Raw genomic sequence first — 24,955 nt, forward strand, 5'->3', positions numbered from 1 at the left:
GTTGCAATAGGAAAGTTACAGTCAGACAGTCATTTTGCAATGTTTGTTAAGATGATGTTTTGCTTCGTGAGATTGGTTTTTTAGCAAAAATTTACAAGATTATTATCTTGAGTAGAGAACTGTTAATGAAAAAAATTAAAATGCAAGCATTCTGTGTCAGTTAAATAGCACAGAATGACATTCTAATCCTTTTAACAGACCTTTCTCATGACATTTTTTTTAATTTCTGAGGAAGGGTAATCATGAAGTGTCTTCCATCTACTGACAGGAAGTTATGCCTTTAAACCAAACTTTCATGTTAGATACAGAACAATGGGAACCTGGTGAACTGTCCTTGTTCTTCATTTGTACTAATTTATATAGTTTAAAAACTCTCCTAAGATTGCTTACCAGATGTTTCCAACAGCTGGGATTAGTTTTAGAGCTGCCTATAAACAGCTGACCTTGGCTGGCTTAAAGTAGAAAAATCAACTCTGCAAGACTGATAAAGCATTGCCTGGATTAAAATCTTTAATTAGCTCATGATTTCCTCATCCTTTGTAACTTTCTTTATGGGAAGCATGAGAACCATGAGCAACCTTTAACTAAGAAACATTATTAGCAGATGTCAAATTATTTATTAACATTTTTATTATTGCTGTTATCTTTAGCTAGCTCAGATGTCTAACAATAGCATCACTCAAAAAAGTGGCAAAGAATAGAGTGGTATTCACATTTAATTTTCAAATTCATGTCTAGAAGAGGAAGGACTGGGAAAATTGTAGACACAACCACAAACTTCAATTCCAGATTCTTGGTTTCATGCACTCTGTTAAGTTAGGATGTCCTAGGAATTTCTGCCACCTAGTAGGCACTTAATAATGTTTGCTGAATTGAACTGAGAGCTCCACTCTTGCTAAATGTATTTAACTCTTTTGATTTTGTGTAGCATCATATTATTTTAAATGGTTTATCTAGTTTCCATATTATTTTTGAAAAGGTAGAATTAAAATTTCCTATCGTATTTCCCCTGCTCTCCCTCACCATGCACTGGGTATTTATTTTATATTTATCCCATATTTATTTTCTGTGAATATTCCATGTTCCTTGCATTTGTATATCCAGTGCCTTGCAGTGTCTGGCAAACATAATACATACTTAATAAATGCTTTTTGATTGATTGAGTAATATGGTTATATCATGGAAAAAAATCTCAACTAAATTTGTAAAACCTTATTTTATCCATTATCCTATTTGAAGCATTGAGCTTGGGGAAAGGCAATAACGATGATGATGATGATGATGATGATGATGATGATGATGATATTTAACATTTATGTGGCACCTATTTTGGCTAAGTATTGTGGTAGGTAGGTGCTTTATTATTATTATCTAATTTGATCCTCAGAACAACCCCTGAGGAAGTTATTATTATTATTGTTATCCCATTTTACAGATGAGGAAACTGAGATAAACAGAGGTTAAGTGTCTTGCCCAGGGTGATATAACTAGTAAATCCATATTTGAACTCATGTTTTCCTGAATCTAGGTTCATCCCTCTATCCACTGTCCCATGAGCAAGAAGAAACGTCTATAAAGTTTTACATGATCTGCTTTATGATTTAAAAGATTCATAAACTGATCAATGTATACAGTCCCTCTGTTGATGGATATCATAATTCTCCACACTTTCTAAGATGGTCTTTATGAATTATTATGACCTAAAACATTTATCACTTGGTGATGGACAACCTGGTGGATGGAATGTAATGGACCACTTCAAACTTAGCTAGGTTGACCCTCAGCAGTATGACATGTAATCTTGAAGCCTTTCCATCTTAGTAAAACATGTCAGAGCTTAGATTCTACTGGAATTATCTTTGACCACCCAGGGTCACTTTTCACAAAAGATGATATAGAGTAGGGCTCATTTACTAACCAAATTAATTATTTACATACCCTACATAATTTTAGCCATACTCAGGAGGCTTTTAATTTATATTTTCTCTTGATCATCATTTATATCTGATAGTCATGCATTTTATTTATTGGCAGTCAGTCAGTAAATATTAAGTGCCTACTACTGTTACAACAAAAAAAGTAAAGTCTGATCTCAAAGAGCTCATGGTCTAATGGGAGAGCTGATAGTTAAAAAATTATAGACAAATATGCATATACATATCTGTACAAATATATAAATATACATATCTATACATTTATATATATACATATGTGCCTTTACATATGTAGATACAGATGTGACAAATTAAAGATAATCAGCTTTAGAGAGAAGATAGAATTATGGAGGACTGTGAAAAAATTCTTATAGAAAGTGGGATTTTAGCTGAGACTTGAAGGAATCCAGAGACAGAAATGAGAGAACTCTAGGTATGGGGCTCTATGTACCAGGTATACATCCTGATATAGTAATAGATTGGGTGTTGGACTTGGACTTAGGTAGATCTGGGTTTAAATGCCACTTGGACCCTAATTATCTGCTTAATTCTCAATTTTATCAAACCTAAAATAGGATAGTACCAGTACTTAGCTCATAGGATTGGTGTAGAGACCAAGTGAGACATAAATAAGGCACTTTGAAAGCCACAGAGTACTATGTAAGTGTGAGCTATTATTATTTTCATTAACATCATTAAAAGAAATATTTTGGGGAAAATAACTATTCACAAATGACATGAATGGCATTAGTATAAGATATAAATAAATGGAATATTTTAATATATATATAATATATATATATATAATTAGAAAAAATTTAACATTGTAACATTTAGGAGGGATTATTTCCCAGATGTATTTCTTTCAATACTTTTAATGAAAAGAATTATAGATATCACATATTTATATATATATATATGTATATATATATATATATATATATATATATATATATATATATATATATATATATATAAAATCTCACCAGTCATTGGAATTATTTCTTTATGATCTAAAAGTATAGAGGAATGAAATCATTCCAGTTAGAGATTCTTCTATGTTCCTCTTAAGAACTGGTGAGTTTAGAAACCTGAATGATGTTTGATTAAGGATGATCTGGGTCAATCCCCAGGCAGACTTGGTGATATTACTGTGAAGATCAACCCAAAGCAAGGTGTGCTCCCCATCATTCAAATCTAGAGAAATTATCCTATGATTTGTATATTTTAATTATCATTAACCAAAAAGTCATTCAATCAATGAACATTCATTAAGTTCCTACTAGGCATCATACATTGCTAGATGGAATGAGTAACGAAAGAAGGCAAAAACAAACTCCAAAAAGGACTCCAGGTCCTCCACACTCTCCTCACTGCCCCAGCCATCTAGTATGAGATAATTGGTTTAATCGGAAGTGATTAATGGGGGTCAATTACTTTTGCTTAATATGCTGGGCAAATTCTTGTGATATTAGAGCTAAAGGCAAGATTCTAAGGGATGTGCTTTCTGGGAATTAGTAACATTCCACATGATATCACTGCATGGGTCTGAGGTAGAGCTTGGTAGTCAATTGCTTACTCAACATCTCTTTCTGAAAAAAATTTACACTAGCTCAGATACTCCTGGGTATTGATCTACTTTTTCTTTGGATGGAATACAATTAAGAGATAGTGGCTAGTCCAGTGTTTTGTATACATCAGGCATTTGCTCTGGCCACTAGACCCAAATGACTCCAGAGGAGAAAGTGAGGTTGGTGACTTTTCCCATCACCCTCTTGCCCCTGACTCAAATCCAATTCACTTTCATAATATGGCATCAGTTCCTTGATGCAGTGGTCCTCTTCAAGAACAAATCACAAACAACAAAATCAATAGCAACAACACAGTAGGCACTTAATCTATGTTTGTTGCAATGATTTATTGAATTTCTGGGTTTATACTAATTTTTGTAATTGAATATAATATAAATGTTGACCAAAAATATTTTATTTACCATTTTAGATGCAATAAAATGAAACTATATGATGAGTTACAAAAGCCTATAACACTGCATAAACTGAATATAATACTAATCTTCATTCAAAGGCTAGAACTTACGTGATCATGTCCTCAGGCTCTTTGTTTAACATCTGGACATTTGTCAGCATCATACATCTTCCCACTTCTTTATCAAGATGTCTTAAAATGTTGTCCACAGCTTTTCGTACTTGAGAGTAATACAGAGACATTCCTGAAAAAGAAATGGGCAGTGTAACATATATTTTATTGAGGAATTCAAATGTCTTAACAGGAGTGTTAGAAAAACTCAGAAAATAGTTTTTATTATATACCCTAAACACTGTCCCAATTTAAAATTTTGGTTCTTGTCTAACACAAAAAAAAAATCACATTATTACTGATTGAATCAAATGAATGAATGAAAAGCTTTATCCTAGGTAAAGATTTTCATAATAGCTTCATAATAGCAACTGCTTTACTATCAGTATTTATTTTAACAGAACAGAGAAGAAAGGCTTGAGGCACAATATATAATTAACATTTTAGATATTCCTATATATTGAAAAGACTATGGTTTTATGGTTTTCTATTAAATATGGGATTAATATACTGCAGTAGACCACAAATAGTGATTGCATGTAGACAGACACCCTGTAAAAATGGAATTGAAAAGCCCAATGTCATGTTTCTTTTTTGGTTCTGGCTTAAACTTTTTATTTTATCATATTTGTAAATTATTCAATTATTGATTACTATTTTAATACAGGAAGCTTCTTCTCATGCTTTTTTCCCCTATCCTTTTTAGGCCATAAATCCAATACATTTGTCTCTCAGCAATTTTTATACAAATTCTTTACTAGATTTCTAAATTATGAAGTTTTGTAGGAATTTAAGATCAGCACAAATAAATTCAAAACTATTTTGGTAAATAAAAATAAATTTTGTTGAGAAAACTTTATGTGGAGAAAAAACTCAGAAGGCATTAAGATTCAAGGGTAGAATTTAGGATATTTAAAGCGTGTACTGGACAATTTGCTATAGGACAACAACAAAAAAGAAATGAACTATAAAATAGAGCTTTTCTGGTTGGACTGTTTCATAAACAGGATTATCTCCTAAAGCACACAGATGTCTTGGCACATTGCTGCAGATTTTGGATTATCAATATTAAAAGATTGGAAAGACCAAAGATAAAAACTCAACATTTTGAAGCCAAAATATTCATCCAGGAAGTGCCAAGAAGATTAAAAGAAATCTAATAAAGCACAGCATGAATTAATCAAAAGACTGGATGACAAGATTTCTTACTAATTGCTTTCATAATGCCATTTAAAAATAAGTTTACTAAAGAAAAATATATCTTAATCATTGCAAAAAATCAAGAAGATTAAAATCTAAAACATGCATGTCACTCACCTATCATCTTAGCCTCCTCTTCAGTTAGAGTCTTACTCAAGTAAGTTTTCTTCACTCTCAAGGTGTTTCCTGAAGGAAGGACGGCTCCTGTGACTGGCATGGGAGGTTCACCATCTTTCTGTTGTAAACTGTCAGCTATTACCAAGAAGGCCCTCAAACCTATGTTCATTCTCTGTAGGAGAAGATATATAGCAATGGTGAAGAAGAAAGACTTTTACAACTTTTATGGAAATAAAACAAAACTCTTTGGAAGAAACAATGCTTGGCCACATCTCACATATAAAATACTAATCATATTATCTGAATTTGGTCAAGGGGATGAACATGGGGTAAGAAAGATGAAAAGATACGAATGAGCACATGTACACATAAATCAACCTCAAATTTAACATAGAAAAAGTACAAACCTAAGACAAGTATTGCTAAAAACAATGAAGCATATGAAATTCCATGCGAGCTTGGTACAAAGGTCCATACAGACCAAAGATTTCCAACTGATTCATGGTTCATTGGTCTACAGAAATTGCCTTCCAAAATGCTGACTTTTAAAGGCTAGGATGTGTCCTCCAACCATCTATAATATTCTTGAATAACGTTTTATTTATCTGTTACAAAAAATGGTTTTTTTTGGGGGGTGGGTGGTGATACATTTGGAAAAAGAGATTCTAAAAAATAATAAAAAGAGAAATAGTTATAATAAACAACAAACTTTGTATTTAAAGATATATTTTCTCAATTTTTAGATTACAAGGTCAGTTAATTTACTATTTTGCAGGTGATTACCTCCTCTCATTTAAAGCTTCTCCCTTTAAATTTTAGGAGATGTTCAATGGTTCTAATATTCTAGAGTTTCCTAACCCTATCCTTCCTTATTATAGATTTGATCATCTTTCTCCACAGACTCTGCTTCTTTTTTGTTTTTTTAGGGTTTTTTTTTAGGTTTTTTTCCTTTTGCAAGGCAAACGGGGTTAAGTGGCTTGTCCAAGGCCACACAGCTAGGTAATTATTAAGTGTCTGAGACTGGATTTGAACCCAGGTACTCCTGACTCCAGGGCCGGTGCTTTATCCATTGCGCCACCTAGCCGCCCCTTCTTTTTTGTTTTTTTGTTTTTGCAAGACAAAGGGATTAATCATCACACTCATTTTGGATCAAAGTACAATATGGAAACAAAGTAAAGACTGACAGATTGCTTTCAGTGGGGGTGGGGTGCGGGGAGGGAAGTAAGATTGGGGAAAAATTATAAAACTCAAATAATATCTTTAATAAAAATAAATTAAAAAAAGACAAAGGGATTAAATAACTTGCCCAAGGTCCAGACTCTGCTTTTAAAACTGAAGTACTAATCTTTTCAATCCACCTTCATTGTACAGAAGTCCTTATGCCCTCTGTTTATGCTGGATGGGTTTTCCTGCACCTCTTCTAGTTCTGGGTCTTAAGGTGCCAAAAAATGAAACCACACACAGCATTCTGGATAAGGACACATGATACATAATGCCATTAAACATATCACATAAATATGAGTAAATGTGGAAAGAATGATGAACTTTCAATTTTGCAAAAATGAATTAGCCAATTTGTAGATTATCCATAGCAACCTTGAGGTCTCTTTGCCTTTGCTGCTGGCCTGGGTGTTAGTCCAGGATTTTTGAGGAATTTTGAGGACAAGAACAGAGGTGGTGAAGTATGTGAGTATTTGTATATGGGAAATGGAAAATGGAGAGATTGCTGATTATACAATTTTTATTTCATTATAAAGATAAATGCCCAATTTCCTAGCATAGGCTATAATTCCTTTCTTCTCAATGTTCAGTTTGCTTCATTGTCCTGGATGTTAAAAATATTTTAAGTACGATTATAAATTTTAAAATTTTACTGCAAGGATTATTTAATCATTTCCTCTAATGCTCCACATTATTTTAGTTTTTTTAAAAAAAAATAGGTACTGATTATCAGAAACCCCCCCAAAGCATGGGCAAAATCCCTTTGTCACAGGATAAATCAGAAAATCTTCAAGTACTTAGTGAAAAATATTGTAGATGTCCATGCAAAATAAATGAAATGATGGCACAAATGACATTGAATTCAAGATAATAACTATGAAATTATCTTATCTTTTGTTTCATTCCTTAGTCTCATTGTTGTTCTCCCCCCCTCCATACAACTACACTCACACCTTGCTCCCCAGTGTCTGCTATAAGGAAAATTAAAATCGCTTTAAAGATTATTCCATCTAGTGGTGTATCTATAGTAGGAGCTATGGGTGCAGACCATCTGGGTTCAAGCTTCAATTCTAAGCTCCTTTTCAGCTGAATGAAGAGGTAGTTCATGACAAAAGGAGTCATTTAGCTATTCTGAGTCTCACAATTCTACCTTGGAGGTTTGTCATATGGATGAAATGAGCAAATGTATGCAAAGTCTCTCATATATCGTAAAATGCTATCAAAAGGTAATTTATTCCTTTTTAGGGCAAGTCTGTCTCTTAGGTCTATCCTATAAAGCTGAGACTTTTTTTTTTCATTTAACATTGCTAACAGTCCTAGAAATCCAGACTGTTATTTCTGTTAGTGGCTCAGCTTGAGTGCTCAGAAGGAAGAATAACACAGAAGTGCCTATCTGTTGGCAAATGTCATCACAGGTTGTCTGTTTTCTTCAGTGACTGAGCACAGATGAGACACTCCATGAATATTTGTTGCTTGAGTGATTGCTGGGGAGAATTTTCAGGGTTAAGGGTGGTGACGGCAGCAGCAATAGCAGCTGCTTGTTAACAAGTTCTATATATGCAAAGTGTCAAGACTGTCTGGGTCTATCCTGGTGGAGGCTATAGCAGCCTTAACAAATATTGTTGGTGTGATAGCTGTTTTTAAGCTAGCAGATGAAAACCTCAACTTCTGGGCTGGCTTGATGATGACCAGACATATTTCCTTTTTTTACCTCTCTAATTTGATGTACTTTAAATTTTTTGTAAAGGGTATTTTGCGGGTATATTCAGGTAATTCTTTTTTTAAAATTTTGCAAAATTTTTATTTTATTTTTTCCAATTACAGGTAAAGATAGTTTTCAACATTCATTTTTTGAAAGACTTTGAGTTCCCCTTTTATGAACATCCCTCTCTTCCCTTCCTCCTGAACATATTTCTAACAATAAATGAAGCAGTGTGCCTTTGTAAGAAAAATACTGTATAAAACTTGCATTTAGTTCTGATTTTGTCTTCAACATCCAATATGACTTGGGCAAGTCATTGCCTCTCTCTCTCTCTGCCTCTCTCTCTCTCTCTCTCTCTCTCTCTCTCTTTTGTTTTTTTGTAAGGCAATAGGGTTAAGCAACTTGCCCAAGGTCACACAGCAGCTAGGTAATTATTAAGTGTCTGAGAACAGATTTGAACTCAGGTCCTCCTGACTCCAGGGTTGGTGCTCTATCCACTGTGCCACATAGCCTAGTGCCTAGTCATTGGCTTTTTAAAAAAAAAGTTTCTATTTTTTCCCATTTACATGTAAGGTCAGTTTTCAACCTTTTTTTTTTGTAAGATTTTGAGTTTCACATTTTTTTTCTCTCCTCATCCCTCCCCCAATCCCTAGTCAGGGAGCGAGTAATCTGGTAAAGGCTATACTTGTATAATTGTGCCAAATTCATTTCCATATTAGTCATGTTGTGAAAGAAGAATCAGGATAAAAGAAAAAAACATGAGAAAGAAAAAAACATAAAATAAATTTTAAAAAATGAAAATAGCATGATTTGTTCTGAATTCAGACTCCATAGTTTTCTCTGGATGTGGATGATATTTTCGATCACAAGTCTTTTAGAATTGACTGCTGAGAAGACTCATAGCTGATCATCACACAATCTTTCTGTTAATGTGTAAAACGTTCTAGTTCTGTTCGTTTCACTCAGCAACAGTTCATGCAAGTCTTTCCCAGTTTTCTAAAATCTACCTGTTCATGAATTATTACAGAACAATAGTATTCCATCACTTCATATACTACAATTTGTTCAGTCATTCCCCAATTGATGGGCATTCCCTCAATTTCCAATACTTTGGCAATGCAAAAAGAGTTGCTACCAATATTTTTGTACATGTGGGTCTTTCTCCCTTTTTTTATGAGCTCTTTGGGATATAAACCCAGTACTGGTATTGCTGGATCAAAGGGTTTACACAGTTTTATTGCCCTTTGGGTTTAGTTCCAAACTGCTCTCTAGAATGGTTGGATCAGTTCACAACTCTACCAACTGTGCAATAGTGTCCCATTTTTCCCCACATCCCCTCCAACATTTATCATTTTCCTTTTTTGTCACTTTAGCCAATCTGATAGGTATGTGGTGGTACCTCAAAGTTGTTTTAATGAGCATTTTTCTAATAAAAATGATTTAGAGCATCTTTTAATATGTCTATAGATAGCTTTAATTTCTTCATATGACAACTACCTATACATATCCTTTGTCTATTTATCAATTGAAGAATGACTGGGCAAGTCATTGTTACCTGTAAGGTACTTCCACTTATAAAATGAAAGGGTTGAATTTTATCTCCAAGATCTTTTTCAGATCTAAGTCAGGGTTCTTAATCTAGAGTTCATGAAGAGATTTCAAGGGGTTCATGAATTTAGATGAAAAAACATCAACATCTTCATCTTTATCTAGCACTTAACTAAAATTTGTCAGGGCAGCTAGACATTCAAGTTGATAGAGTGTCAGCTCTAGAGTCAGGAGGATCTTAGTTCAATTTGATCTCAGACAAGTACTAGTTGTGTGGACCTACACAAGTCACTTAATTGTTTCCCTCAGTTTTTTCATCTGTAAAATGAGTTAGAGAAGGAAATGACAAACCACTTCAGTATTTTTGCCAAGAAAACCCTAGTTACAAAGATTGCTACCCGACTAAAAACAACTGAAAAAACTAAAATATAGCATTTCCTTTAATTATTAATAAAAAAGCATCTTGAGAAAGGGTTCATAGGATTCACCAGACTGCTGAAAGGGTCCATGATACCTTAAAATTATTGAAAACTCTGGTTCTAAGGTTTACAACTCCATCCTTCTTTGATGATTTTTGATTCTTATTTCAAGGACTGACAATATGCACTGGAATTCAATTTCACAAAAGTAAATAATCAAAACCAAATGTTTCAAATTAAATATAAACCATGGGACAGTGGAATGACATTGGGTTGGGAGTCAGAGGATTCTATGGGCATGGGCTCAGGGAGGTGTTACCTTCACTGCAATGTAAAGGGACTGGATTAGATGGTCTCTGAAGCCCCTTCCATCCCTAAATCAATACTCTTTTGAGTTATGCATTTAGAGACAGGAATGAATACACTGAGCAACTCAAGTCTTATTACAGAATTAAGCTTTAATAGCTTAAAATCATGCTAAGACTTTGGGGGTAACCTGGATAGCCAAATAACATACAGACATTTTCAAATTCAAAATCTGTCCATCCAACCTTTTACTTGGAAATAACAGAACACTATGCTGTTTATTCAAATAACATGACATTTGACAGAAACCTATTTCTGATATTTTATGAAAGATTTCCTTTCCCCTATTCCATCATAGAAAAAAATGTTTCTCTGTCAGAATAAAACTTAAAGCCAATATAAAAATGTAAAAAAAGTAGCATACCTCTGGATTGAGACTGAAAGCTTTTGCTGGTTTTCCGACACAAAGGAAGTCAAAAATAATTTCTTTCATTGCAAAATCTAGACGTTCCTATAGAAGAAACAAATTAACAGACAAAAAAATGTGATTACAGATTCAATGTGAAATTGTTTTTGTCTTCTGCTGCTTCAAATGGCAACCTGCAATAGTGGGTAGTGAGCCAGCTTTGAAACCAAGACTTGGGTTTGATTCTAGCCTCTGACACATGTTAACTGTGTGACACTGAACAAGCAATTTAACCTCATGGGGATCTAGGCAATTCTCTAAGACTGCAGGTTAGTAGGGAAGATGCTAATTTATATTGGTAAAAGGAAGCTTGAGTTTCCTAACTAGGGAGTTCCCTAATACCAACAGAATCATACTTTCGGTGTCTATTTGATAGTTTTCTCAAAATGACTATTGTTAAATGAAAAGCAAACCATATGGAATTTTATTTGGGTCATAGAGAATCCCCAAGGGAAGAGAATATGCCCTTGAACCTTTGGTAAAATAACTGTTTTTTCTTTTATGTGTTTTTTTTCTGATTTATGCATTAGATATTGTTCAAAAATACAATTAGGCTATATAAGCAGAGCATGGCTAATAATAAAAATAATCTTTTAAAAAATATGTGGTATCTGAGATTATACAAATTTCTAACTAGGGTTACTTCTAATAGCAACATTGGTATTTTCATATATGAAATGTGATGTTTCTTCTTGTCGCTATTTTTGGAACTATTATTAGAAATTGCAAATTTTCACTGCTCTCCAACATTTAGAAGCTTGTGGTTCTTCCTACAACCAAAGTTGCATGGAATTAGTCAGATTCAGTCTGAGGGGTTATTTAAGGAAGGATATTTATTTGAGGAAGAATATTTATTTTTGTAAGACAAATGGGCAGTAAGGTGGTGCAGTGGATTGAGCAGGAAGATCCTGAGTTTAGATCCACTCTCAGACATTTACTAGCTGGTTTACTGACTGACTTGATATTCTTTTCATACAGCGTTTCATTTCATCTCATGTCTCTGTGTCTTTACACTGCTGTACCCCATACCTGGAATGTTTTTTCCCCTCTCTTTGTAATCCTTGGTTTTAAGCTTGCAGAAACACCTTCACTATAAAGGCTATATTTGTACAGCGCCCCTCATTCCCCACCAGCTGTGAGAATCTTTGTGTCTGAGGTTAACTGTGTCTACTTTGAACATATACAGCAGAGGCTGAGTGGGGGTGGGGAATTGAAAAGTTTCCCTCACCCTCTCCTGATTGGGGTTTTGGGGAGGGAGAGGTAGGATGGGAGAGCTTTTACAGGGGTGGGAGAAGTGGGCAATGGAAGGGTGAGTGAGGGAAGAGAAAGCAACAGGTATAGGGTAAAAAGAGAGGTTGAGAATGAAAATGTGTGTAAATATAAGACATAGGGAAATTCACAAACAGTAATCATAACTTTGAATGTGAATAGGATACTTATCACAGTTATTTTTGGTGGCCAAGAACTGGAAATTGCATAATCAATTGGGCATTATTCCATCACAACCATATACCACAGTTGTGATGGAATAATGCTCAATGATCTTTGAAAGGCATGGTTAAGACTTGTATAAAATGATGAAGACTAAAGTAAAAAGAATCAGGGGAACACTTTGTAATAGCATAACAGTTTTAAGAAAGATTATGAGTGACCAAGTAATTTTGACCATTATAAATACACAAATTAAAAATAAAGGACATATAAAGAAAGGTGCTATCTGCATCCTGAGGAGGAACTAATAGATTATAAAGTAACTTTACATATATAAATGTGTGTGTGTGTGTGTTTGTGTGTGTATACACACACCTATTTGTGCCTAATGATAACCATCTCTGGAGGGGGTGGCAGAGTGGGAAGAAAAATGAAAGGAAAAAATTTACAAGATAACTTTGTTGTATATTTGGAGGAAGTAGCAATTTGTACACAGTAGATTTTGCAAATGCCTGTGCAATCAACCGTTTAATTGTACTCTGATGTGGAAATTCTTTTTTTGTTCCAATTAAAAATAAATTAAAAAATAATATTCACTGCATAGTCAGACAATTCTAGTCTAGCTATGGTATAATTATTTTTTTCATTTTAAGTTTTTCTTTATCTGTGTATTTTTTTTTTCATTTTTGTAAGGCAATGGGGTAAGGTGACTTGCCCAAGATCACACAGCTATTAAGTATCAAGTGTCTGAGGTAGGATTGAACTTAGGTCCTACTGACTCCACGGCTGGTGTTCTCTTCACTGTACCATCTAACTGCCCCATCTGTGTATTTCTTAAAATAGGGAGAGGTAACCTAAATGATCCTGTCCAGCTCCTTAATGCTAGTGGCTCTTCTGTTACCTGGGCAATGAACTGGATGATTTTCACAAAGATGTTCAGAGGCATGTCTCTGGGTACCACACCACGAGATCCTTTGGGGAAAAGTGTTGTGATGATGGTTATAAGTCGGCTAAAAGATAAGGAAAAAACAAAGCACAGGAGAGAGAAAACAAGCATTGTTGACTGAGTTTTCATTCTTTAAGGAAACATAGCAGATGGTGCTTCCTGTCTACCTATCATTGAAAATGGGCAGGGGAAAGAAACATAAATCGCCTCTGCCCCCTTAGACTCATTTACAATTTTTTTAAACAGGAAAATGCTTTTTATCGATAATTAAGTATAGTTAGGGGACTAGTGCTTTCCTCCCCTCCTTGTTTTATCATGAATAATGAAATACTTGGTCTAGGCTACTGTAAGGGGCTCACCTCCAAATGCAGAGTACATTGTGAGAAAAGCTGCTTTGTTTAACATCTATTTAAGTGACAACTAAATAAACCCTGGGAAACTCTTCTAAAGACATCCCTTTAAAAGTAATCATACCTTGGTTCAAATACTAGTTTAGATCATAGTGAAGAATGTGCCATTCCACTCATCTCTGAGCATTTTGATTATGAACTCAAATCAAATCCTTTACCTTTGAGTAGCTGTATTGCTTTCACATTTGATTCTAATCATGTAAACCCACAGTAGTCGGTAAAGAGATTCCAGTGCAACTCGGGCCATCTTGGGGTCTTTATTCTGTAACAGAAACAAAGGGATAAAAAATTTACACTTGAGCAGTGAGGAGAAATATTATTCCTGTAAGTAATCTTGGAAATAGAGAACCTAGTAGGACATCAGAGCACACTCATCTGGAAATGTGGAGAATTACCAGATCCTTGATTCTAGGGGCAAGGAAGTGTATAAAGGGAATTTGGATGACCACCAGAAGAAGCCAGGAAAGCAATTTCCAAAAATATCAACTTAATTTCCCCTATTTCTATGTATGGACAGAGCAGAGAGTCCAGGATGAGGAAAGTTGTATTTTCATTAGACTATGTATAATTTCCATTATGAAGAGAAGACTCAACTTGCCCTTTCTGATTTTTCTTACTCTTTTCATATACCTTTGTTGACCAGATTAATTTTCCTTTCCTTTTGGTCTATGGACATGAAATTTTCCTATTTTTGCATACTTTCAATTTTGTCTTTGACTATCAGTTTTCATATTATTACAGTCTGTCTCACTTTTTTTTCTTTATCCATTCAATTAAATTGCTGTTCTTACATTAGCTATTTTTCTTCTTAGCTGAATTGGGAAAATACTAATTCAGAATTTGTGACAACTGTGAAATAAATCAGGTTGAAATCTATCTTTGCACTATCACTGAGTTGGAAAATAGAAAGATGGTTTGTAAGCAGAACTAGGTAATTTAAGAAAAATAGATTTTCAAGCACTCTCAAAATAACTTTAGAAGTTGCATTTACATGTAAAAAGAATCCTTTTTTATTTATTAAAGAAGACCTAATAGAGACTATCAGTTGGCAACTTTGTTAATGATACTACTTTATGCTCTCGAGACTAGTAAGATTGCATTTCTTTGAAAATATGCTATGATTCAATCTTTTCTTTTTGGATTCCTTTTGGATCATATTCAGATTGGATATTCTCCAATGATTCAGATAATGAATTGGACATAATAATGATAATTGCTCCAATTTAATGCTTTTAAAAGGGCTTTAACACTTAAGTCAGTTAAATAAACACTTAATAAGCACGGTTAGGTGCTATGATAGAGACTAGAGGGAATAAGACACCAACACTGGTAATTGAAACTATAATATACAACACTACATCATAGACCCATTAGAGGAATAATTACAAAGAACTATCCAAAAAGAAGGATGTTACTGACTTGGGGAGGTGGTGGGTATAAATGGATAAAATTGCAGTGAGTTGGACTTTAAAGGATAGGTAAGGAATTTCACAGGTGAAAACATGGAAGGTAGGTATTGAATGTTGAACTGGATTGACCATATGAAAAGGTATAGAGTCAAAAAGGTTCGAAATATATCCTGGGTACAAAAAAACAGTTTTGTTTGATTTTAGTATTAAGTGCATGGAAAGAAGTTATAGACAGAAGACCAGAAAGTTAGTATGGAGGACTGTTTTAAGAGCAACAGAGAGGCCAAGGAAGTTGGGGTCTGAATAAAAGGTCACTAAAATTTAGAATGATTAGGAGGTGAATAGTAATTTTTAAGAGAGCATTTTTAGCATAATGGTGAGGGCAGTGTGTAATAAGGAAGTGGTTGTCCTGGGACAACTTAAGAAAATTTAATGAATGTTATATTGAAGTATTTTTTATAATCTTTTACAATGTTGAGATTAAATATCGGTTTAAATCATTATTGGGGTTGCTCATTTGCCACAAGCCTGGAACTCTTTCATATTAATTGACCCCACAGCAAGGTCTGTTAAGTCATTTGAGCAAACTTCGACTGCAGGAACAGTAATATTATATGGAGTAGTGGGCTGGTAAATGTTTAATTATTGACTTTCAAAAAACCATAACACTTTAAAGTTTAATCTGCAGTATTGATAATTTTCTCTACTTTCCTAAATTCATATAATCAACAAAACAAATGCATAATTCAATTTCTGAGGTGTAGATGTTCACACAGAAAATTTAACTGAAGGTTTCAGCTGGCTCCAGGACACCCCTAATTAAATAGATTTTGAGGGGAGCTGATAAAATTTTTTGAGGGGTAAATCATATGAACCAAGCAATATAGGGTACATAAATACTCAGGGATTCCATCACACATTGGCCTCCCCGCCAAGGAAGATATCCTAAGTTCAGGGTACTTTATAGGTCAGCATCAATGGAAAAACTAAAGCTCACAAGGCCTCCTTGCTATTACTGGAAGATAACATTTCATCTCCCAACTTTGGTGATCCCACATGACTGGAAATTTCTCCTTCCTTCTCTCTTTCATTTCTTTCTCTGACTAGAGTCTCGCCTACTTCAAGACTTTCCCAGTACTCCTTAACCTTAATGCCTTCCCTCTGAGACTACTTCCAATTACCCTATATGTATCTATATCTATATATTTATTTTTGTAATATTTGTTTGCATATTGTTTTCTTTGATGGCCTCTCTGAGGCTAGGTAGGTAGCAAAATATACAGAGTTGGGCCTATAATAAAAAAAACCTAAGTTCAAATCCAGCCTCATATACTTATTAGCTGTGTGACCCTGGGCAAGTCACTTAATCTGTCTGCCTCAGTTTCCCCCATTGTAAAATAGGGATAATAATAGTATCTTCCTCTCATGGTTGTGAGAAGCACATGAGATGGTATTTGCAAAATGTTCTGCACGTAGTAGGGCATTCCCTTCCTTGCTTGCTTCCTTCCTCATTTAACTCTGAGCTCCCTGAAAAGCCTTTTTTTTTTTTTTTTTTGCCTTTCTTTGTATCCCTGTATCCTTTGTATTCCTACAGATGCCTGGCACTTAATAAATACTGATTGGTTTCCTGACTCACAAACTCCTGCAGAAGTGTTTGATCAGGTTAATCAGAAGACATATTACTGCAAAGTATCAAACTGAACAGCATGACAAAATAAGTAACAACTTATTTTTCCCCACAGATACATTTGTGTGCTCTCCCATAAGTCTGATAGTATAAGGAGATTCCTTTTTCTCTCTGCAAATGCCCTTGGTTATGAAAATCAATTCAAGAGCAAGACAGAAAGAGTTGTTTCTCACCAGTAACAGAAATTGATCTACTTCTAGCATCCATTATGTCAACAACTTCTCTTTTTCGTCCTTTTCTTTGACTTTTACAGTAATTTAGGAATAATTTATATTTCCCAATATCTTTGTTTTAGAAAGTATCTATGCTAAGATTTTAAGTTTTCATTGAAATTACCTTGTGGTAATTCAGAAAAACTCATATTCAGCTATTGGATATATGAGGTTTCTATAGACAATAATTCATATTTTTTTGATCAACAAGCACTTACTTTTTCCCCCTAGGTTTTTGCAAGGCAATGGGGTTAAGTGGCTTGCCCAAGGCCACACAGCTAGGTAATTATTAAGATTTGAACTCAGGTACTCCTGACTCCAGGGCCAGTGCTCTATCCACTACTTCACCTGGCTGCCCCTACAAGCACTTACTTTTGATCCATCTAATTAACACGATTTAATTGGAATTCCTAAAACCATTTTGAAGTACTTATTTCTGATTCCCATTTTGATGTATGTCAATGGAAGGAGGGAAGAAGAGATTCTCTCAGGGTTGGAAAGAGAGTTAATGCCAAATCAGAATGACTCCAATATCTGGGGAATTAACTTGAAATACTCAACACTGGCTCATTGCAGGTCACCTTTTAAAAAGAATGTAAAATATTTAAAAAATTGAATGTATTTTAACACATTTGTTTATGTGGTTTGTTTTTCTAAATGTGATTTATAACCTATTCATCCTACAGTCTACTCACTGGTAAAAATCCATTTATTCATATATTATTTCATCAAACTATTGACATATTAGAATATGGATATGTCAAAGCACAATTTGCAAATGGCAACAATAATCACAGCACTGAAACATGTTAAGTGAGGAAGAACAGGCAATAATCAGTAACATGTTCTTGAAATTCCAGTCTAATGGAGTAATTTTGGACTAGAAATAAGTATACTTTGATTAAAGTTTTGACATTGATTATGAATCAAAGGAAATAATTCCCAAGCTTGTGCATCAGTTTCCTTAATTTAAAAATGGGATAAATTATACATTTCCTTTACTATTTCACAGAAACAGAGAATAAGGACTTTAGTATGTTTGATTTCAGCCATGTAGGGACTTCATCCAAAGTTAAATACTTTAACTGATTATGTCTTCTCATCCCATATGACTCTTGTCTGTGTCCTCCCATACATTCTCCATGGGAAGTTTGCTCAAGGTTGAGGAAAGAGTGTCTTCTTTTATGACTCTTAACATTGTTGGAGACCAATGGAGAATATGGGTTGTCTATCAGTTATCTTTTGCTCTTGCAATAAGAGTAGACTGTTTTCTCTTCTGGTCATACATTTCTTTAGTATATCACTTTAGACATCCTTTATATCCCTAATCAAGAACCATCTCATTGGTAATGTGTGGCAGTTTGTTCATGCCCACCATGATCTTATTGTTCATTACTCCCTGCATGGCCTTTGCATATATTTTTTTTAAATGATGATAGCAAACATTTATAAAGCACCTACTATGTCAGACACTATGTTAAATGCTTTACTATTATTATCTCATTTGATTATCACAATGACCCTAGGAAGTAGGTGCTAATATTACCCTCATTTTGCAGATGAAGAAACTGAGGCAGAGGTTAAGTGAATTGCTCCAGGTCACTCAGCTGAGTATCTGAGGCCAAATTTGAACTGAGAATGTCCTGACTCCAGGTTTAGCATTCTGCTTTGTTTCTCACCAAAAGAAATATTTGGACAATAAAAAAAATTCTGTGTCAAAATCTGAGAGTAACTCTAAAGTGAAAATCTAAAAATGATCATTATCATTATCACCAGTGAGGTAAGCTTGAGAGACTGTGAATGATTCAATGTAAGTCATCACCACTACAGAGGGAAACAATTCAAAATGGGACATCCTATTTGCAGATATTAACTGCATCTTTGTGTATCCCTATTTATCTTGCCATTAAGGAGAATGGGATAAAAGATTTCTTACCTGAGGAGATTTTTTAAAAATGGCAGTGGACAAAAACTATTATTAATTTTTATAGTATTATGATGATATGGAAAACTCACTTAGTCCCATGAATTGTGAAAGAAAAGGCAGACAGGTAGGTAGTTGTGTAGAGTGTCAATGAGAACACTTCATATATATTATACAAATAATGAAATACCATTGAGAATAAATGCCTAGACTCTGTCTCTCCTCTTTTATAATTTTTTACAGTATGTATGGTAGACTGCTTCATTCACTATGGTTTTCATAGTGTTTCACCTGCTCAATTTTTAGGCAGAAAATAAAGAAAAGAATCAAAGAAATTGGTGAATACCTGCTAAGGATTCTTATCATAGTCTGTTCCTTTAAGAAGACGATATTCTGCATTTCTCATTACTTTATATGGAGTATTACTGCTGTAAGACTGGCTAAAATAATTAATGTTAATATTCAAGAATCTGTATTTGCCCTGTAATAGAAGTCTGCTGTTGACAGACAAATCCTAAGGATAAACCAAGGCATTGATGGAAAATTAATGTGCAGGCTAAGATCTGCTGTTTACTTTGAAAGTTGGAGATCTTTGCTGTAGGGTACATTTATATAATGCTCTATTTCAGCCTTCTACCTAGATGCCATACCCACATTGAATAAACCAAAGATGACTGCCAAAGTCAAACAGGCAGAATCCTAACACTGTACATATTGTTCTATGGATGCTGAAGTCAATGATTACCCAGGAGAATGGAGAGCATGTGGAATGAAGAACAAGCAGAATGGGGGTGGGGTTTGGTGGTATCTTAAGAGATGACATCATTTGGGCTTCAAATTCTATGAAGCACTGAAGGTAATGAGGTGAAAAAAAACCAAAAGTTTTTTTTTCCTCTTTTGGTCAGTGGTTCCTTTCTTGCTGAATATTTACTGACATATAAGGAATTATGGACTTTTCCTTCTATATTCATGACTACTTTCAAGATAATCTTTTTAAAAAAATTCTGTTGGCTTCTGGGCTATCACCCAGGATGGATGTTTCTATATTGTTTAGCTATAGTAGTGAATTCGCTAAGTTTATTACTTTTCTCATACTACCTGCTTTTGGTACTCCCGCTGGTACCCTAATTTCCTCCCTTGTCAGTACCACTCATCATCCTTTCATTTAAGTGTATGCTGCCATAGTTTGCATAGATTTTGTTGACTCCCCAGTGGGACTATGAATTGCTTGAGGGTAGGAGAAGGGGAAACTGTATCTTATATGTATCTTTTGCAGTCACCACCGTACTATACTGAAGAAACAATGTTTAACAATAGGGATTTCCTTAAAGTAAAGCAAAGCAAAACAAAACAAAAACTTGTGCAATTTTACCAATTCTGAGGTTTGAATCATGATTACCCTATTCATGTTCATCCCTTCTCTGTCTTCATCTTTCTAGTTGAGAATTTTAAATATGTTTCACTTGCTTTTCATATAGAATCTTGATTATTTAGTTGTCTTCCTCTGACTTTTTCCTAATTTCTCTGGTTTGTTCTGTGGGCGCAGTGACTAAAATTATGCTTTGTATCTCCTGTCTGGAAACAATCCCCTGAAAGTGGAATTAGGCTTTTCTAATTATCAAACTGTTCTTGATTATGCTCAGAATTAGCAAGTATTTTTGATCACAGTGACAAAGTGAGCTAATAGAATTTGATCCTAATATTTACAATAAATTTAAAAAAATCCCAACATCATTAAAATGGTGTTCAGCATATTTTCCCCTACCTTCATAAATAACCTCTAAGTGAATAAATTCAGGAAGCCAAGACTATGAATATTCTTCTCTACTCCTACCTCTTATTTTTTCTATTAAGCAAAATTATTGCTTTCTGTTTGTATATAAAAAGAAATTGGAAAGAGAAATCATTGAGTGGAAAAAATAACTGAAGAACTTAAGAGAGGAGAAACTAATCAATCAAGCATTTGTTAACCACCTACTATATGCCAACACTGAGAAAAAAGTCCTCATCTTGTAACTTATGATTGTACTGTCGGCAGATAAAACAAATTCCACAGTAATCAAATATTTGAAAGTGGTGACAATATAATGGTTGCTAATCCTGGAAGACATTTTATTTTCAAAAAAACTGAGAGAAGTTCAGTTTCTTGGCTATTTCTATCCAGAGGTCTCATAGCTACTTTGAAGAAAATGAATGACATTCACCTTGGAGTATGCAGTCAGCCTTTCATACCAATTTATAGTTGAGTTCTTAAAGACAATTTTTTCTAACACAGACCAGGCTATAATCATGGCAAGTGCCAAAATAGCATAATTAATCTTAACAACTCTGTGAAAATTATAGTGTCTTAAAACAACCACAGGAACATGTACAAACATATCCACATGACTTATAACCAATCAAATAGGCTGAAATTCAAAAATTCTAGGAAATTGATTGCCATCAATCCCTCTGAGGGAAAGTCAATGTAACCTTTAGAAATGCAAAGTTTATGTGCTACATAAAAAATGACAAATACATCATGTTGGCACTGATGTTGGTTATTTTCATTTAATCACTAACAATAGCTAACTCTCCTATAACACTCTGAGGTTTGCAAGATATTTTACAAATATTATCTAATTTTGTCCTCACAGTAACTCTGAGAGATTAGTGTTATCATCATCCCCATTTTACTGAGGAGAATGAGGCATACAGAGATTGACTAAGGACACAAAGCTAATAAATGTTTCAGGATGAATTTGAATTCAGATCTTCCTGATTCCTGCTGTATTAACTTAACTATGCTAGCTAGCTGCCACTATAAGTATAATAATGTCATTTTGATTTTAAGATTATTTTAGAACTCAAATTCTTAAAGCACCTTGAAGTTAATTATAATAATTAGTTTAAAAAAATATGAAATACCAGAAACTTTGGAATCACTTTTTTTTTTCAGTCTTTTTAATCCTCTACCTCTAATCTGGCACCAAGTTCTGTCATTTCTTCCTGGAAGGCAGGCCTAGGAGATTCTCAAAATGCTATGTATAATTGCTTCAATTAGGATGTAGCCAGGAAAATAAATTGGGAATATCTTCAAAGAATCACACATAACAGTGACAGGAAGGAACTGTTAAGTTTCCTTGGACAATACTCTGAAAACAAAGAACTTTAATTATGGACAAACCATTTTGTTAGACTCAGACTAATCATATTTTAAGTAATCATATCAAAGAAGGGGTCACAATTTCTCTAGGACAGACTTAACTGCCAAACTTACATTAGGGCAGCTAGGTGGCATAATGGGTAGAGTTCTGAGCCTGGAGTAAAATCAAAGATGAAATCTGGCCTGACACTTATTATCTGTGTGACCCTGGACAAGTCACTTAACTCTGTCTCAATTTCTATATCTACAAAATGATCTGGAAAAGGAAATAGCAACCCAGTCCACTATCTTGGTCAAGAAAACTCCAAAGCGGGTCTCAAAGAATTGGATATGACTGAAAAAACAGTTGACAACAGAATACAATATCAATTGGAACTTTTACTTTGCTAATTAGACTTTTTGATTTATAGGATGCCTTTTATGATTCTTATTTAAACATCCTAATGATTATACAGAAATTACCATCACATATAAATAGTATTTTTCAGTCTGGAAGGATGAAAGCTAAAAGGGATAGAGTCTAAGATTAAAATTAATCCCAAAATATCAGAACTAGTAAAACACTTTAAATAGAAAGAGGAAGCTTATACTTTACATAGTCAGCTGATGAAATATGAAATTTTACAAAAAAGGGTAGAATTCTCTAAAAATATAAATAAGTCCAGATTTAGGAAAACCTGAGAAGAGAAATATGCAAAAGTGAAGTTAGAGATGATTTGAGAATATCCATAATGTTTAGAGGGTAGCCATTCTCTCTCAGAAAAAGTCTCAATATTGTTTTTAAAAAAGTCTTCAAAACTGGTAGACCCAGTGCAGGCAATGGGGACAGGAGGTGGACTTATGGTATTATTTCTATAGAGAAATCCTATGTGAGGGAGTCCAGTGTAACACTTTTTATGTTCACTAGTTTTAAGTAATAAATATAACTCTAGACATAAAATTCAACATTTTTGACCTTCTAGCTTACTTGAGTATCAATAAAGGTATAGACCCAGGCTTGTAGGAATAGGGACAGTAGATGACTGAACTCTTGACAGTGCTTTCTACAAAGGATATAAACTGCTTTCTAAGACAACTGTATAACTTGGAAGATTTACTGTAGGCTTGGTCTGGACTTGTGATTTTATCAGATTTTATCTACTTGTAGAAGTTCCCTCTGCCGGTGCAGATAGACAAGTCTCCTATAACTTAAGGGTGTCAGAAAGTTGCCTGGAGGCATTGGAGGGGGTTAAGTGACTTGCCTAGGGTCACACTGTTAATGTACAAGAGAGGGAGAACTTTTGATGAAGTCTGACCCAAGGGTCAGCCCTCTATTGACTTTGCTAGGCTTTCTCTGAGACTGGAAGTCAGTCACTAAGTCTAAATTCAAGAAAAGCACTATGATTTCACATGGATACATATCATTCATTCTCCTATTTGGTAAGTAGTATAGTGGATGGAGAACTGGGACCTTGAATCAGGAAGACCTGAGGCAAACATAGGTCTCTGACAGGTACAGGATAGCTAGGTGATATAGTAGCTTAGAGTGAGGAAGATGAGTCTTCCTGAATTAAAAATCTGGTTTTAAGACACTTACTGTGTGACCCTAGGCAAGTCACTTAATCCTGTTTGCCTCAGTTTCCCAAGAAATACCCAAATGGAGTCATGAAGAGTCAGATATGACTGAAAACTACTGAACAAACAAAATTTAAAAACCTTGGATGAGTCACTTAACTTTTGTCTGCCTTGGATTTCTCATAAAATGAGGATAATGATAGTACCTATCTCATGTGGTTGTTGTATCAAAAATAAAATATTTTCAAAATATTAAAGTTATACCTGATCTAGAAGAAGTGAAATATAAAAGCTTTTTTTTCACCTTCCCTATCCTTTTTTCTTGTCATCCTTTCCCATTGTTCAAGAATGTGCCCTTGAGGCACAGGTTGCAAGGCTAGATCTTGTTAGGATGTGTGGTCACATTAGAATCATTAACTTCAAGCAGTTTTCTCACTAACAAAGGTCCCTGGTCACAGGGTGAAAGTAGAGATGGAGAACAAGGTGAAACACTCCTGCATCACCACCAGGAGAAAAGGTAATTTGAAACACATATCACCTATGCTTTAGGAATGAATATAATTTTTATAGGGATGCTCATGTCATATTTCCCCTTTAATATTGAATGCTTCTAAAAGGGGTTCATATGTTCACAACAGTTGTTTGTGCTAAATAAAGAAAAGTCAGAGACAACATAATCATGTTGGATTCACTTGGGCATCACTTGCTATTTTTTTTTGTTAGGTTAATAGCTTTTTTTCAACTTTCAACTTTCTCATGACTTTTATTTAATTTTTCTAATTTATATTTTGATAAAGGGAAAGATGATGACTTATTTACCTTTAAAATCCATGTAATATAGAGTAATCTGTTCCCCAGTGAGAAAATTTGAAATTCCTGGACTTCCTACCCACCATTCTAGCTTCCAGTGGGAATGCTTTTTGGTAATTGTTTCTACAGGAGCTATAGCCCCTGACAGCCACAGCTTAAGATTGGAAAAAGAAAATTCTCATCATCACAAAAGTGGATATGAGTTTATTTGTGGAAAAAAACATTAAAGAAGATGCATTACTATTTGCTTTGCTACTGTATCAAAAAGCCCATGAGATCTTTCCATCTGACTTGCAGCTGAAACTTCCTATACCTGTCATCTGCCCCATTAGAATTTAAGTTTTCTATTTGTATTCTCAGCATTTAGCAAAGTCCATATGTGTATATAAGTATATGTGTGTGTGTTTTTCCATTCAT

The 24,955-nt window shown here is 34.3% G+C and overlaps 1 protein-coding gene across 10 annotated transcripts in view; it reads right to left on the reverse strand.

The window, feature by feature from the left end:
- FRY (FRY microtubule binding protein) overlaps positions 1-24,955 on the reverse strand; it is a 568,375-nt gene that overhangs the window by 158,070 nt on the left and 385,350 nt on the right. For all 10 annotated transcript variants that reach the window (XM_074216094.1, XM_074216087.1, XM_074216086.1 and 7 more), the window contains 5 exons: positions 13,956-14,059; positions 13,343-13,451; positions 10,969-11,055; positions 5,349-5,520; positions 4,032-4,164 (listed from right to left, as the gene is read on the reverse strand). In XM_074216094.1, coding sequence (XP_074072195.1) covers positions 4,032-4,164; positions 5,349-5,520; positions 10,969-11,055; positions 13,343-13,451; positions 13,956-14,059 — 605 coding nt within the window. The remainder of the gene's footprint in view (positions 1-4,031; positions 4,165-5,348; positions 5,521-10,968; positions 11,056-13,342; positions 13,452-13,955; positions 14,060-24,955) is intronic.

This window comes from Macrotis lagotis, chromosome 1, assembly GCF_037893015.1.
Source record: "Macrotis lagotis isolate mMagLag1 chromosome 1, bilby.v1.9.chrom.fasta, whole genome shotgun sequence".
In the NCBI taxonomy this organism is placed as follows: Eukaryota; Metazoa; Chordata; class Mammalia; order Peramelemorphia; family Peramelidae; genus Macrotis; species Macrotis lagotis.